General features: G+C 41.0%; 1 protein-coding gene across 2 annotated transcripts; it reads left to right on the top strand.

Annotated features, from left to right (window-relative positions):
- The first annotated feature begins 1,441 nt into the window (after nt 1-1,441).
- VBP1 (VHL binding protein 1) lies at nt 1,442-15,355 on the top strand. Of its 2 annotated transcripts, none has more exons than XM_073361248.2 (6): nt 1,442-1,593; nt 6,845-6,969; nt 8,763-8,829; nt 9,316-9,414; nt 12,841-12,979; nt 14,099-15,355. In XM_073361248.2, the coding sequence occupies exons 1-6, from the start codon at nt 1,501-1,503 to the stop codon at nt 14,167-14,169; spliced, it is 594 nt and encodes a 197-aa protein (XP_073217349.1). In that variant the 5' UTR covers nt 1,442-1,500; the 3' UTR covers nt 14,170-15,355. The 2 variants fall into 2 exon arrangements, with proteins under 2 accessions (XP_073217349.1, XP_073217347.1); XM_073361246.2 differs by lacking the exon at nt 1,442-1,593 and adding an exon at nt 4,762-5,490.
- The last annotated feature ends 1,616 nt before the right edge of the window (nt 15,356-16,971 follow it).

Below are 16,971 nucleotides of genomic sequence, written 5' to 3'. Positions count from 1 at the left end.
TCATGCTCCTTATTCAAAACAAGGTTCACAGCACACACAAAAATAAAAAAACAGCCTTTAAAGAGTAGCTGGGCTGGGCCTGTTAACAAAATATAGTAATGCATATCCGCTGGAGGCACAGCTATGTTAAAGAAGAATTTTCCCAAGAATTAATACAACAGTCTATGGTGACAGCCATCAAACCTCGAATAGGTTGTCAAGCATCTACAACCCTGAAGGCTGGTGATGTGGGAAGCACTTTACTTGACACATTTCCCCTTTCCCACCTGAACCCAGCAATAATAATCCAAAAGATGGTAATGGAGGAGAACAGCAGAGAGATGAGCACCCAGGAGAGATGGGAGGTGGAAGTCGGGAGAGAGGAGTTCAATGGCACCAGCAGCAGAGCCCTTGATGCTCCTTACAGAGCCCTGTACTAGAGCCCTGCAGCAGGCCTGTGATCCTACAGGACCCATTACCATAATAGTGGGGTATGGGGGAGGTAAAATGCTATTTGTTGCAGGTGGAATTGGGTGGGCAAAAAAACCCCAGACCACAGGTGCTGACTTACCAATGTGCAGGGGGTGCTCAATCCCTGGCTCTGCAGCAGGCCCTGCCCCCACCCCGCCCTTCCCCCAGGGCCCTGCCCCCACCCCACCTCTTCCCACCCTGTTCTGCCACTTACCCCGAGTGGGCCGTGCCCTCACTCCTCCCCCCTCCTATCCCTGCATGCGATGAAACAGCTGATGGCGGGAGTCGTGGGGAGAGGGGAAGGTCGGACTGGCAGGGCCGGCAGGCGGGAGGCGCTGTCGGGAAGAGGGGAACTGATGTGGGGGTTGCTGATGAGTGCTCAGCACCCACTTTTTCCCCGTGGGTGCTCCAGCCCCAGAGCACCCCCAGAGTTGGCGCCTGTGCCCCAGAGTGCAATAATTAAATCATAGAATATCCAGGTTGGAAGGGACCTCAGGAGGTCATCTAGTCCAACCCCCAAATTAGTGGGGAAACACTCTATCTCTCGCCAGTCTGTCATACATATGAGTTCGGCAACGTAAAGCGAGTTGTTCCAACATTTCGGTGTCCGAGGTGGCTAGGAAGGAGACACAGTCCTGTGCAGGGCTCTGCGCTGTACCATATTTTCCATGGAGGCCGCACAGGCAGGGAGACAGCCCCTCCCTGGCTGGCAACCCAGCAGTGGGGGAGCAAGGAGAGAGCAGGCGGCTGGGATCAAACCACTCCCCGCGTTCCCTCTGCAGCCCCCTACAGCGGCAGCGCCCCCAGCTCCGACTCCTCGCACTCTCCCAGCCCACCGCTGCGCCACGCCCACTAGCACGCACCTACCCCGCCCACTCAGCTAAGCCCCACCCCTCTCCGGTCCCACCCTCCCCTGTCAGTCAAAGCGCTGCAGCCAATGGGCGCGAAGGGGAGGTGGGTTTCACGCTGACGCAGTGACGTAGGAATCGTGTGGCGCGGCGGAGGCAGGCCGCGCGGACGCAGGGCACGCAGCGCCGTCGGTTCCCCAAGATGGCGGCGGCCACCAGCGGCGAGATTTGTTGCGGCGAGGCGCCCGCGGGCGGAAAACGGGGCCACCTGGGCATCCCCGAGGCCGTGTTCGTGGTGAGAGCCGCTCCCGGCCCGCTAGGGGGGCAGCGGGCGGAGCCGAGCCGGCGGCGCCGTCGTGAGGGAGATGGGCCCGGGTCCGGGTCCGGTCCCGGCGCTGGGGTCCCGGGGTGGGAAGGCGGCACCTCGCCCATCCCTTCGGCCACGCCCCGGGGTCCCTGCCAGGGCGTGGTTGGCTCTCCCCCCACCTGCGGCTCGGGACGGGGGGGCCTGGGGGTGGCCCGCAGCTCCCCCGGCCTCGCGGGTTCTTTTGCGCTGGGGCGCTGCTGGGCCCCGTTTGCGTGCGGCGGGGGTAGGGGTTGGTGATGAGCAGGGAGGCTGCGCTCGGCGGGGTCGGGAGGGTCGCTCCTGCTGTAGCCGCCCGCTCGGCGCGGGCCTTGGTCAGGGCGCGGGTCCTGCTCCCCCGGCTGCGCTGATCGCGGGCTGGGCTGCCGTGACTCACACCCGCAGTGGTGGGGGGCGCTTTGCGGGGCTGGGAGGTAACCCTCGTGGATGCAGTTCTGGATTCAGCGCTGTCGCAACCTAGGTCGTGTCATCTGTGTGCCCCAGACTCGGATACTAATGCAGTTTATGGTGGATGTGAGTGTGCGTGTAGGGAGTGGGTCGGTATCCGAAATCTGAGGTTTTCTTTTGTGTAAAGTTCTGTGAGGTCAAACTGAGCAGACTAGAGTCTTGTATCGTACAACTCAGTGATCCCTGGTTAGCCTATTGTCATCTGCATCCAAAGCAACAATACTCGGTGCGAAATGCTCTGTCTTTATCTATCTGAAACCTTGCTTTCCCTTAAGGTGTCTTGATATCTCCAGAGCTCTTGGGGAAAACTGGTGTTGTCCTGTACAGAGAAATTATTTTGACTCTAAGGTGGTGAGCCATCTTTTTTCCTCTTGGAAAATTAAACAGCATCACATATCTTTGAAACAAAGTGTGCTTTTTTGCTATATTGAATTTCCTTCAAAAGTCTGAGGGGGGGAAAAATAAATCTGCACTATGATCAACTTGCCTTGATGACAGAGTTTAGACTGAAAACTGACATGACCACTGACTATATGTTGTTTAGATTAGTCAGTATACTAACGAACTTGTAAAGGCAACCCAGTATTTAAAAAAGGAAAAGTGAGTTTGAAAAACTTTACTGGAAGGACGGAATATTGTGTATTGTGATGTTGTTATAGGACGTTTTTTAATAAATTTAAAATCATTTTAGGAAGAAAGAAGTTGCATTAATGGCTCCGAGAAGCATGCTGTCTAGTTAGGTGTCTAGTCTTCAAGAGTGGCCACTACTAAATGTTTCACAGAAAATTGCTAGAATCCCTGTAATGGATATTTATTTACAGAATAATCTACTTATTTGGGAAGCTTCTAGTCAGTTAATACTTGCGACCCAAAGCATGAGGGTTTATATTTATCATATATAGTTCTGTATAATTTTACTATGAATGTCCTTTGTATCCATACAAATGGCTAATCCTTTTTGACGCCTAAGACTGAGTTTGATATTGGGGCAAAAAGATTCACATGCATTTTATTTTTAAGTTTTAAACTTACCTTTCAAATTAATTGGCTATCCTCTCATTCTTGTGTTTTGAGAAACTTTGTTTATTAACAGGAATGCCTGAATGACCTTCTTTACCATTCATTAAATTAAGTCATGTTCCTTCTTATTCACATCCCTTTTAAAGTAAGCAGTGAGCTCTTTTCCATCTCTCCTCATATAGAGCTCTTCCCATGCCTCTAATCATTTTCCTTACCCCTTCGATTTTTTTTATACATTTTGCAGCATGGGCAGAACTGAACACTGGTCAGGATTTTCAAAGGTGACTTTAGGTGCTCAGTTTGACACTTCTTAAGTGTGACTTGATTTTCAGAAAGTGCTGAGAAGTTGGGTGCACAATCACTCAACAGTTTAAAAATTGTTGGCTGTTATTCAAGAGAAGGTAGTCCATCAACTTGTATAAAGGCAATACAATTTCAGAATTATTTCACGAACTAGTTCTTTCTATAGCTTGAGCATAAGCTTTCGTGAGCTACAGCTCACTTCATCGGATGCATGAGCTGTAGCTCACGAAAGCTTATGCTCAAATAAATTGGTTAGTCTCTAAGGTGCCACAAGTCCTCCTTTTCTTTTTGCGAATACAGACTAACACAGCTGCTACTCTGAAACCTTTCTATAGCTTATCATTTTGGTGTTTTGACTGCTACTGCACGTTGAACAGAAGTTTTTATTGAGCTGTCGGTGATGACCTCTAGATCTCTTCTTGAGTGCTGTAGTTAATTTGAAACCCAGAATGTGTATATATTTTAAGTTATTTTCCCCCATGTTATTGCCTTGCGTTTTCTAGCAATAAATTTCATTTGCCATTATCTATTCAACTATCTAGCATTTAAGAAGAGACAAGCTTCTGAGATTCACGGAGCTTTTTTCAGACCTAAGGAAGAGCTCCAGGAAACTCGAAAGCTTGTCCCTTCCACCAACAGAAATTGGTCCAATAAAAAGATATTACCTTGCCTATCTTGTATTTCTTATGTCCTAAACAATGTCATTGGAAAACCTTAAACTATGTTGCTGTTTCTCTTGTCTCCCATTCCAATATTAATGAGAATATTAAACACCCCAGTATGGACCCTTAGGGTATATTTCATTATACGACCTCTATGCCATGATTACTTAGTTTAGGTTCCTTTAATCCTTACTACTTCTTGATGAGGGATTTTGTGAAAGACTTCTTGAAAGTCCAAATCCGTTATGTTCATCGGCTCTTTCCCCCAATATCTTGTTGCTTCACCAGAGAACTCTAGGAGACTGAAGAATCATGACTTTGTCCTCTACAGAAGCCATGCTGATCTGACTATTATATTATGTGAATTTAGGTGTTTTATAATTCTTGAATTATTGCCATCAATTCACTTGGCAGTAAAGTAAGGTTTACAATATCCAGGATCATTCTTGCAGCTTGCTAGTGTCTAGTCCTCTGGCATAGTAGCTGATCTTAATGAGAGATTGCATATTTTGTTAGTAACTTTTCCACCTCCTTCTTGAGTTTCTTCAGAACTCCTGAATGAGTGCTATTGATCCTATTGACTCGTTGCTGTATAATTTGTTCAGCTCATTCTCTTTTGACACTTCAGTCTCTGAAAGAGTCTCCTTTTTATTACTTGAAGAGTAGTCAAGGTAGATATTGCTATGTAGTCTCTTAATTCTTTGCTTCTATTTTGACTTTTAGCTTTGTGTACCAGATCAAAAGTAGTGATTAGGTTTTACAAAGATTAAAAAGTTATGTTTCTCAGTGTGGGAAACTGACCTTTTCACATACATCTACTGCTCTTACTTACAGTGTGATGCTACAGTACTTGGAAATTGATATTAACTTGGTACAGAAGGGATCTGGAGATATTTTTCCAAATGAATGAGGTTTCAAGTCTCATTGTATTACAAGTAGTTTTTAATGGTGTTCCATTGGGGGTGCCGTCTTGAGTCTTTCCTGTTTTATGGCTATTCTTATTGTGAATTCTTCTTCTAATGATATATTCTTGAAGTGCCTTGAAATTATTGATGCGTCTGCAGTGTCTGGCAGACCATCTCATGTAGGCAACCAATTCTCTGATGTGTCGGTTGATTGAAAAGTGTTAATGAAGGTGTTGGTGACTTTGTACACCGTTGAGAATGTTGTGTATGAATCCGTGTCTAAAAAGAGATTGATTCAGTATGGAGTATGTCACTCCTGTTCAATAGATATGTTGGTAATGATGATAAATGCGCACGCTTTTTGACTTGACTGAATGTATAACACCTCATTGCCAATTAAAAGACCATCAGAGCCAAATTGTAACACAGTAGGGGACTGTTTGACAACTGGAAAAACGATGATCATATTTTGTCATCTTCAGAAGGAGAAGGTAAGATGCCTTTAGTGAGCTGCTGAAATTCGCAAGTGAAAGTGAAAGTAAGAGTAAGCACTAGCACAGTTAATGCAGCCCCATGAGTTGGGTGCCACAGCTGGAATCTCTTTGTAAACTATTTACCTGAGAAAGCTGCTTGAAGTCTGTTGTGGGGTTTTGTGAAACAGTTTTACAAGTTGGTCCTAATACACTTTTGCAAGCTGTCTTCCAGGGGCAGGAAGGAATTAGTTAAGTTAAGGAATTAGTCTGGGAAGATGAAGTTTTTGTGATTATAGATCATGCTTATATGGTGCCTTGCATCCAAAAGGTGCAACATAAATAGAGTCTTTGAAATGCAGTCTCTTGACTCCCAGTCTAGTGTCTTGTCCATGAGACTTTGTAGATTATGTATCGGGAGGCAGCAATGTGAACTCCTACTTCAGATGAAGCTTGGAATTCACGTTTGGTTGTTGGCTCTATGCTGAGAAAGCAGGTTGACTGCACTTGCCTATTTGGGCAAGTGCACAGTGAGTCTCCATAGCCCAAGGGGATTTATGCTGTCAGTGGCATAGTAAACTATAATAAAACCAACCTGCCTATTTAAATAAATATCACTGCAATAAAGCACCATAAACATACACAGTCTATATTAATGGAATTGTTGGGGTTTTTTGCATTAGTAAAAAATGGAAGCCTCTAGATATAAAAGAGTAAATTGAGAAAGGGCCTTTTTTTTTTTTTTGGTCATCTAGCAGGATATATGTATAAACAAACTCTGTCAAACCAATAGCTTGTGAATGAATTGTAATCACATTTCTTTAACATGAATGTCACTACTTTCCTGACAAAATACTCAATAAGAAATCTAAAAGTAGTGGCCCTAGAAAGATTAATTCTTTGTATTGCAAAAGTGCGTAGAAGTCCCAACAAAGATCATGGCCCTTTTGCCCTAGGCACTTTATTTATATATAGTAAGATGGTCTCTGTCCCAAAGAGCTTACAATTTGAATAGCCAAAGAGTGTGAAAAGGAAGTATGATCTGTATTTTATAGATGGGGAAACTGAAATACAAAGAGGTTATGTGATACTACACTTTCGAATGGAAAAGAAGATACAATTTCATGTTGCATGTGGCTGAAACTGTAAGGTATATGCACCAACAACTCTAGCATTGTGAAATAGCTTCTGTGTCCACTGGACATGATCTAGGTTCTAGGCAAGCAAAGCTCTGAGTGATGTGTCAAGGGAAAATAACGATTGAAGGTATAAAATCACTTTTAGTGCAAAATAACTTTTGTCTACCTAATCTTTCTGATCACATAATTAGATCTTGGGTTTCTGTAAAATTCTTAATTTTATCTTTTTCTTAAAGGAGGATGTAGATTCTTTTATGAAACAGCCTGGAAATGAAACTGCAGATGTAGTGCTTAAGAAGCTGGATGAACAATATCAGAAATATAAATTTATGGAACTTAACCTTGCTCAGAAGAAAAGGAGGTGAGTTAAATTTTTTTTTCAAAGTTTGGAAATTGAAAATAAGATTTCAAAAAAAGGTTATATTTTGTTTAGTATTTCCAACTGCCTTAAGAAGTGACGGGAAGTATTAGCAGTGCCAATAATGCAGTAAATTTAGAAAGGTGCAACTCCACGTTTTTTTTCCCCACAGACTGATCAGCAGTGTCAGTAAGCCTGAGTTTATAGCTTGATAGACTTTAAGGCCAGAAATGACTACTCTGACTGTCTAGTCTGACCGCCTGCATAACACAGGTCATAAAATTTCACCAAGGCACTTTTACACCAAGCTAGTAACTTTTGTTTACTTTTTATTTTTATATAAAATATAAACACATAATAAAACAAAACATATATAAATATAGGCTCAAGATATAAATAGCATAAATATAACAAAATTTAACATTCATTGTTTGCAAAACCTGGAAAAAGCAAAGAAAAAACCCCAAACCTGCAGAGGTCATGCAAGGCATCAGTTATTAAAGTGACTAAATAGATAAGTGAGAACATAACCTACAAGTGTCGGGACTAGCATATACTAAACTGCAAAAGTATGCAATAGTTTCATGTATGATCAGACATCCTCAATTTTTCCAAGTGTTTCTATTACAGTCATTTTTTCCATTAATACAATAGTAGAGCGTTCCCTATGCCAGTCTGTATATGAGGGAGGAATTGCAGATTTCCCATTTTTTCAAAATAAGTCTTGTGGTCACTAAAATAGTTACTGCAGTCCATTTCTTAATGTTAACTGGTAGTACCAACTCATCCAGCACCCTTAAAATTCATAAGCTTGGAGAAAGAAAGAGAGCATCACTTCGTTTTTGAGAGCGCACTGACTATGGTGTTTCAGAATACATGCATTTTTTGACAGGTATAGAGAATGTGTGAAAACCCATAACTTCTGCTTTAGCAAGTTATCTTTTTAGAAAGACATCAAGTCTTGATTTAAATACTTTCACAAATTTTTGGTGTTACTAAAATGAAATAAGATGCCCTAGGACCTGGGAACTGCATTGTGGCAGCTTGGCTGCCCAGTTGCTTGTGAACCTAAAGAGTTGACTGAAATTGAAATGATTGTCAGATCCACTGCTCCCTGCCACTGAATAGCACTGTGAACTGACCAGGCTTTATTAATTTTACTCAGCTGCTACTTTTGGAGAAAGCTGTGAGCAATAACAGAGGCAGATACTGGGGCTTGCTTTTATTGAGGGGGATCCTTATCTATGAATAACTCCATTGCCTGCCTTTGCAGCCAACCTGGCAAGCTGCTGTGGAGTCTGGGTTGCCAAAGAGATGGAGGCACGAGTGGGGGAGCTGGCAGTAAACCAAGCAAGTTTCTATTAAAGGATTTGCCTAAATTGCCACATTCCCGCAGAACTTTTCAATTTTGATTAATCAGCATTTTCTGATGAATGTTCCATGAGAATTTCTGACCAGCTCTAATTTTAATTCTTCGCTCAGAGTAACATGCTTGTGCCATCAGAATTTGCCTTGTATTCATTGTATTGATTAGAATGTTGGAACATGCCAGGTACATCCAGCCTCCCTAGTTAAGTGTACTTGCTAGATATCTTATATATTCAGAAGTGAAGTATTTGTGTTAAATTCTAGGGCTAATTATGACTTTAATAGCTGATTAAAATGAATAGAGAAGGTCTGTAGAACTTGAGTTTCTAAAATTAAAAAGAAAAGATTGGATTATATAATAGCTAATTGTTTGGGGAATCTTATCTGTATGTGCAAAATACTAAATTATGATTCTTGTTAATTCACAGGCTAAAAAGTCAGATTCCTGAAATTAAACAGACATTAGACATTTTAAAATATATGCAGAAGAAAAAGGTAAACTATTTTGATTATTTAATGGGGTATGAATAAATAAAGCTAACAGCTTTTCCATACTAGCAGAAAACATTTCAATAAATGTTTTGGAGAGCATACATAATTCGCTTTTATAAGTTACAGTGGAATTATTCTTAAGGCATATAACTTTATTTACTAGCTTTCAGAAAGTTAACATTCCCGCTGTAAACTTCACTTTTAATAGCTGCAAATGATGCACTAAGCTTGGGCTCCATGGACTGTTAGTCTTTGTAGCCATTTCTAATTTGTGTATAAAATCACCACCTTATAACACGCTGTTCTCAAATTTGGGGTTTTAACTTCTATTTTGAAGTAAAAGTTTACAGTAGTCCCCCGAAAGTTGAATAGTCACATATTACTTTTAAAAAAAAAGCTGAAAAGTGTGTTCTTTACTCTAGTTTCTGTATGCTGTCTTAACCATTTGCAATGCAAGTAGCAACTTCAAGTTCTGTGATCTATCTTAAGGAATCCACAAACCCAATGGAGACCAGATTTTTATTGGCAGATAACCTCTACTGTAAAGCATCAGTTCCTCCTACGGATAAAGTCTGTTTGTGGTTGGGGGTAAGTAACTACAGAATGCCTCTAAAATATTTTTAAATAATTGTTTATCTCTACCACTCAGCAGGACAAAATTCTGTGCAATCATTGAGTTTAATGGAATTGTATGAAGTATAAGGAAAGTTAAGTACCTGGTGTAATTTCTAAAAGTATAATTATGGTCAGAACTAGAAAAACAGCACATTTAGGTGATCAAGTAATTGGTCCCTACTCCAGCCTCCAGTGGGAGTTCAGTGCAAAAAGGTCTTAATGGAATAGTAGGTACTAGATTCTGGACAAGTAACTTGCATAACTATAGTCTTAATTTACAAGACACCACAAGGCTAAGAAAATGCTGTAAAATTTTTAGTGCAATAATTTATGCAATTATACGCTGAAGGGAGACACTGTGGTGTTTGTTTTTGAAAAGCAGTGTCTTTGTTTCTTTTCCCATCTCTTCCATTTCTAACTTATGCCTTACCACTTGTAAGCTCTTTGGAGTATGGACAGGTTTTTTGTTCTGTGTTTATACAGCATCTAGCTCAATGGGGTTTTGGTTCATGACTGGGGCTCATAGTCACTATGGTAATACAAATTAATATTGCAGTAATAGACATTTTAAAAATATCTGAGAGAACCCTTTAGATTCAACTTTGGGTCTGAAAATCAAGCTGTATTCTTTTTGGCTTTTGCATCAGTAATTAAGATTCTTCAGCTACCCCTGTGCAGCCCCATTGTCTTTGACTTGGCACAGCTTAGCTAAGTTCCAGGTGGAGGGCCGACTGGTATGTCAAAGCACAAACCAGAACAGACTCCAACTCTCTCTCCTCCCTAGCTGTTGGCTCTGCAGGGGTAACGGGAGTCCCAAGTAGTGACACACTTTTTCGAGGGGTAAAGTCAAATGGGCTAAAACTGTTAAGGAAGAAGCTGGCATTTTTATATGGTGACTTTTTCTAACCATAATTGTACATTTTCAGTTTGCTTTTTCTTACTTTATGTATAATGACCAACAACTGTCAATAAATTCGGAGCTGTGAATATTTATCTCGCAATCTTGTTGATTATGTTTGCAGCAGAACATGATGTAGCTAGTCTGCAGTTTACATTGACTGCTGCTTGCAACAATAAAAACTGCTTTGTCTGTGAAGTAAACCTTACAGGGCAATTTCAACATGTTAGGGACTTAATTTAATCCGTTTTATTTAACGCTCACACTTTTTTCTGATGAGCCATAAATTCCGATCTGGCTTTTCTTTAAGATTAAATTAATCAGAATGATTGATTATAGGTATTTCATTATTGCACTGTGGTTCAGAATACCACTCCACCACTGCCTTGAAGGCACATGCCCAGTAAAACAGTTTGTTTTGACAATTAGGTCTGTTAATATTTTTCTATTTGTCTTCTGTATGTTTAGCCATATATAGCCTCTTACTACCCTATTCACGAAGTATCTACATTGTATTTCAAATGAGGAAAGGATTTGTCTTGTATCTTACATATTTATAGGGCACTTATCAACTTTGTATCTAAGCCCAGATAACGGCTTGGCTGGGTCAAAGGCTTTAAACAAAAGAGACCTCTAAGTACTTAAGCGATATCAAGCAGGGATATTCTGTGTTCATACCTTTCCTTAACTGCAAAGATAACTAACTTACTAATGTTTATTTTGAGACCACTAAGTCCCTGAACTCCCCATGCCAGAGCTGAGTCTCCCGGTTAGGACAAAAACATGGTCTGCACACAGAGCTATATGATGCTCTCTTACTCAAGTTATCTGCACAAAGGCATTCTTAGTATGGAATAAGAGTGTCCACGGGGGCAGTTAGTGCACACTAGCTATTTTAGGCTTTATCCTTATGAAGACAAGCACTTAGTGAGGGCTTGAAGTACGGAAGTTTTGGAAACGTTTAGAACTTCATTCCAACCTGAGCATCCTTTATTAAATGTCAGCTTTTCTGAAGGATTTCTCCCTGGTCCCCATCAGTGTAAGAGCCTGCCTGCAGAATTCATATAGCTTTGGCTCCATGAAAGCTGTTGCGGGCTTTTGTGTGTGGTGTATTCACATTCATTTACAACTGTCAAAATATGGGGCCAGTGGCTTTTTTGCATTGAATATTTGTTGCCATTAACTTGTATTCACACACAAATAAACCTGCCACAAAAAATTAGTCATGCTAACAACGCATTTTATGACAGGTTTTATGCGGTTTTTGGGCATGCCTTGACCTTACTGCCTCCTCATGGCTTACAGCATATATTGGTTTGTATTGGGCTGTGTATGCTTTGTTTCTAATTGCTTTCTTGAAAAGTTAAGGCTTTCTTTGTCAAGGAAAAAATAATTAGTGCATCCTCGGTCTCATGGAGGCTACCTGTAGGAGTTGTTATTCCAGAGTCATAAGAAGTAACATACAGTGATCCAAACCAATGCTAACATGTTTTTCTGTGGAATGTTTGCTCAATGTTGGTGGTTCCTTTTTTTGCCCCACAATCCTTCAAGAATGTATGTTAATGTTGTCTTCCACTATTTAGTGCCAACCTGCCATTTATGCCTTTGAAAATCACTCCCAGAATTAATTTAATAGTCTGGAAGATAGAAGAGCTCTGTTATATCTCTAACTCTGATTCTGTGAAATTCCACTGAATCACAATGCACTTGACAACTGATGCTAGTTGCTACATAGATGTGAAATTGTAAGCACCGATCTCCAAATAAAGAAAATAATGTTGAAAAACTGTATATAACTCTTACTCAGTACTCACAAAGGACAAAACTCCTCTGGGTCTTCAGCACCTTCACTTGACATTGTTGGTCTTTCGACATGGGGACTCATGCACCGAGAGAACAACGTATTAGTGATAAGATCTGCCATGTATATGTCAAAAAAGAATTTTGTCCTAAATTGCGTCAGATGGTTTTGTTGATTTGTTGTTGGGGGATACTAGGGTAAGAGCATTCTGCTGTTGAATCTGGATGTTTCCAGAAGACTTTATTAAAAGTAGTATATTTTTAACATTTTAAAGATATTTTGGAGAAACTCTTGCTGAGGGAGCCCTCTTCCATTTTGAAAAGGAATGTTAGAATTGTGTTAATTAAAATGTATGTAATTCTGAAAACACTAAAGTCTTGCTTTTGTTTTTGACTGCTGTCCACAAATGCAGCAAGCATCCATTTGTTGCTTAAAATGACATGGGGAGAAATATTTGCAAGCCTTTTGTGGGTTTTACTTAAATACTGAGGTGATAAAGGCCACACATAGGTCCCTGCATTGCACTTCCTTTTTGTTTACATGGCTAGCTTTGGTGTATATCTGTGAGTGTCTGTCTACATAGTAGGTTAGAATCAGTCTGAAACATTTGTAACATTCCCCTTGGAAAGAGTTAATGTTTTCTTTAAGATGTTCAACCTAGAGTAAAAGCTATATTAAAATTAAATATCTTTTCTTTTAGGCCAATGTGATGCTTGAATATGATATTGATGAAGCCCAGGCTCTGTTAGAAAAGAATTTGTCTACAGCCACAAGAAATCTTGAGTCTCTAGAGGAAGACCTGGATTTTCTTAGAGATCAGTTCACCACCACAGAAGTTAGTATCCTTTTGGAGGAAAAAAAAAAAACTTTTAATTTAAACACTGGTACAAATTTTTCTCACCTTTCCACAGATAAATATATTTTTAGAAAGAGAAATGTGTTATTCAGCTCTGTTTATTTGCTTTCCCTAACCAGAGTAGTGGATGGAGGATTAGCAAGTAGCTGTCTTGAATGGTAATGGTGGACTTTGTGTCTCAAATTCTGAGCAAGGGAAGGGACAGTTTAATGTAACACAGCTAGTCCCTGTTGGAATTCCATCTCTTAACAGACAGAGCTGGAAAATGGGCTATGAATGCAACTTGTTGTGATGGGCACTGCAGTTCTAAGTGGGTAACTTGAGGACATAGACTAGTACTTAGAGTTGGTAGCCAATTGGATTTATTGACGCTTCAGAGCAAAATGGTTCCTTGGCACAACTCTGGATAGTACACAAGTGGTGGTCTTTGTGTTCTCCACCAGCAGAATACCTAATTCAACTGCCACCTTGATGCTCTTGTGAGCAAGAAAGCCAGTGCTGGAACCATGTTAACGAACCTCTCTGGGGAGTCTTGATAGTATCACATTCATTTTGCATTATGTTTTTGGATTGTCTGCTTCAAACCTGCCTTTAGCAATGAGCACAGATTATTTACCTAGTTGAAGACTGATACTTTAGCTATTTATTAGTACTGGAGGGGAGCTATTAGGGTTTCAAATGTTGCCAATGTTAAAGGACATTCAGTGCTGAATAAAGTCATGAATGGCTGAAATAGGTAAACGTGGCAACCAAAAAGGGATAAGTTGCAACTGGAAGCAGTTTTAGCTTTGGCACATAGGAGTGGAAGTAAATATGAAGGGAGAAATGTATGTGCAAAAAATATGTAATTGTTAGCATGTAGATCCTCTGAACAGGGGAGTGACCATGAGTAGTGACCATGTATAGCTGCCTTGTCAGTTGTCACAATTTCCACAGCATCAAGGTTCTGCACTGCAGTCAACTGTTCTGTTAATCGGTTTCTATATTGTCTGTCATGCATCAGTGAAACAAGCAAGATTAACTTGGATTGAACATACATGGGTGGTTCTGCAATTAGTTATCTCTTTTTGCATTATAGCAGCTTCCTTAACTATACCCTCAGATATGGCTAGAGTTTATAATTGGGACGTAAAGAGAAGAAACAAGGATGACCCTTCCAAAAACAAAGCATAGTTCTAACAATTTTAAATGTGCTTACGATTTCCAAATATTTTTATTTTAAACACCCCCAAAATTCATCCTTAAGGGACTGAGTTAAGTTAATCATTTCGATAAATGATAAAATATATAAAATCAGTAATAATGGTGAGCGCCATTTTATTTATTTGTAAACTCACAATTTGGTTTCATGCATGCTTCATGAAATTATGAATTATTTGAAAGGATACCACATGATCCAACAAAGGACATAGCATTTTTGACCAGTTCAATCTCTTTGTCATAAGTAAATTCTTTACCTGAAGGTTTGTCTAAAAATGTGAGGTGCATGTATGAAATTGAGTTTAGGACATTTTATAAGGTTATTGTAATGTAAGGGTTTACTTGTTTCATGTTTGCTGATGTGTTGTATACACTTGATGAGGTTAAAAATAACTTGAGGGTGGGGAAGACATGTGGCTGATATTTTAGCAAACAGAGAAAATACAGTGAAATCCTGGGTTTTGTTTCTTAGTCAACTACTGCTTTGGCAACATCAACCTATAAGCATTCCCAGAGATCCACTTTGGATAAACTTGATTTTAATCACGTTTGGGTTAGCCAACTGATAGCTACTGAATTTTCTGCACTTTACATACAACAGTTCATGATCTGTCTTCAGAATAGAACAATTCATGGATTTCATTCAATAAACAGCACAAGCTATGTCAAGACTGCACATCGTCTCACCCCAGGCCCCGTTCACATACACGCACACTGTTTATCTTTGCAAATATATAGAACTAGGACTTCAAAATGCTAATATCCTATAATACAAGAAAATCCCCACTTACAGCCCTGAGACAAGAAGATGACTAGTTCAAATGTCTTAACACTTTTGCAAAGCCTCCTAGGTGAAACCTGTATTAAATATGGACGGTCTGTTTGAGCACAGCTTCTGTTGTAAACAGGCTGAATATTTTTTTCAGTTATAATGAAGCCTCACAAGATAGTTGCCTTTACCTCTGCAGTTTCCTCCTAAAACAAAATGCACACATGGTGGTGAAATTAGTGGTTAGTATTTACACTGCTGAGTGACTGGTAATACAGGTTTTGCTAGAAAATAAATGCAAATGTTAACTGTTCTATCTTCATGTAATAAACAATATACCTGTAAAGTTTTTGTACTTTTATTTCATGATATTAAAATAGTGAAACTCAACACTTGTGGCAAACATCTCTTCTGTGAATCTTTCTTTTTCAGTGTAAGATTACAAGTCTTGCACCTAAACTCGTATAACTCTTCAGTCCCTTGGAGGGGGAAGAGAAACTTGGGTGAAGCAACAGGTAAAGAAATTGGCTAGACTGAAGAGGGAAGAGATGTGTCATAGAATACCAGGATTGGAAGGGACCTCAGGAGGGCATCTAGTCCAACCCCCTGCTCAAAACAGGACCAATCCCCAATTTTCTGCCCCAGATCCCTAGATGGCCCTCTCAAGGATTGAACTCACAACCCTGGGTTTAGCAGGCCAATGCTCAAACCACGGAGCTATCCCTCCCCCCGACAGGAGGAGGTTACTTGTAGCCCCTAGGAGACACTTCCATGGTGGGAAGCAGGATTTGAGGACTGAATATGTAGAAGGGATAGGTATTAATGTTAGAGGCCCCAGCTACAATTTGGCAGTCTCCTGATTGGGAGTAGTCCAAGCTAATTCCATGATCTCAAGTTTGAGAGCTGGGGAGACAGATTAGGAGAAGGAAGTGAAGAGTTCAGTGTTTATCACATTTCAAGAAATCAGTGGACCATCCACAAGGAGATGAGGATAGGCAAGTAGACTGCAATCTTAACAAAGTGACACTCTCTAGGTCACTGACAAGAGATCCTACTTTCTTACTAAAAGAGCACAAAAGTTAAATATATATACCCAGGGTTTCCAGTGAGAGTCTGATTTAAATTATCTACTAGTTCCTAACCTTTCTGAGATCAAGACCCATATTTATGATCTGTACCTGGGCATGCCATAGCTATTGCAGTTGTTGCATCTTACCTGTTTCTTGTCCTTTTTTTCTTTTCTCTATACCTGATGTTTTTGCTTCACCTCAACTGACTTCCTTCTTCTGTACTGTAAAGGAAGCAGTTTCTCATTTCTCTTCCAGCTCCCTCCTAATTCCCTCCACTCCTTCCCTTTCTTCAGTTAACCTTTGGCTCTCGTTTCTCCCTTGGTGTTCCTCTTCCCCCCGGCTTCCTCTGTCATGCTTGGCCCATCATGGTGGCTGACTTTTTGTCCCCAGAATGCAGGCTTCTCTGCTGACTGCTAATTAACTTTCTCCAGTGCTCCCAGCTTCAGGCTGCTGATAAGCTGAGTAGCTGGAGTGTGGCTCTAGAACAATCCGCAGAGGACCAGAGCTGGGAGCAAACTGCCTCTGATAGAGAGAAGCAGCCCATGCTCTGGGGGCAGGAAGTTGCTGATTAGCTTGCTGTCTAGGCCAGGGGCAGCAGTTCCTTGGCCTGGGTTCAAAAGCTGGCAGTCAAACCGGGAGTACTGGTGGCTATTCTGCTTAGCATTTCTCCCTTGTACTTGCCAGGGAGATCCGTATCAGCGGTGGCACTGGGACAGGGACACAGTAGCAAGGATTTTGTGGTGGCCTGCACTACCTATGTGATCCTGGAGAAGAGCACGTGATGCCAAATGGTGCAGACAGCTTAGGTGCCACTGCCCTCACTCTGCTTCCTGACTCCAACCTCCTAGTAAGTGACTGCCTCTTCAGGGGCTGGGAGCCGGGGGAAGGAATCTTGTGGTTTACCCACCCTCCTTGACTCTCTCCCCAGATGGATTT

The sequence above is a fragment of the Lepidochelys kempii genome, chromosome 9 (assembly GCF_965140285.1).
Source record: "Lepidochelys kempii isolate rLepKem1 chromosome 9, rLepKem1.hap1, whole genome shotgun sequence".
In the NCBI taxonomy this organism is placed as follows: domain Eukaryota; kingdom Metazoa; phylum Chordata; order Testudines; family Cheloniidae; genus Lepidochelys; species Lepidochelys kempii.
This window is presented reverse-complemented; position numbering and strand designations above follow the sequence as displayed.

Excerpts from the sequence above, each read along its gene's own strand:
- VBP1 (XM_073361246.2), top strand. The coding sequence starts at position 5,374 with ATGTATAACACCTCATTGCCAATTAAAAGACCATCAGAGCCAAATTGT. Across the intron at positions 9,415-12,840 it reads AAGTCTGTTTGTGGTTGGGG|GCCAATGTGATGCTTGAATA; the intron begins GTAAGTAACTAC and ends CTTTTCTTTTAG. Across the intron at positions 12,980-14,098 it reads GTTCACCACCACAGAAGTTA|ATATGGCTAGAGTTTATAAT; the intron begins GTATCCTTTTGG and ends CTATACCCTCAG.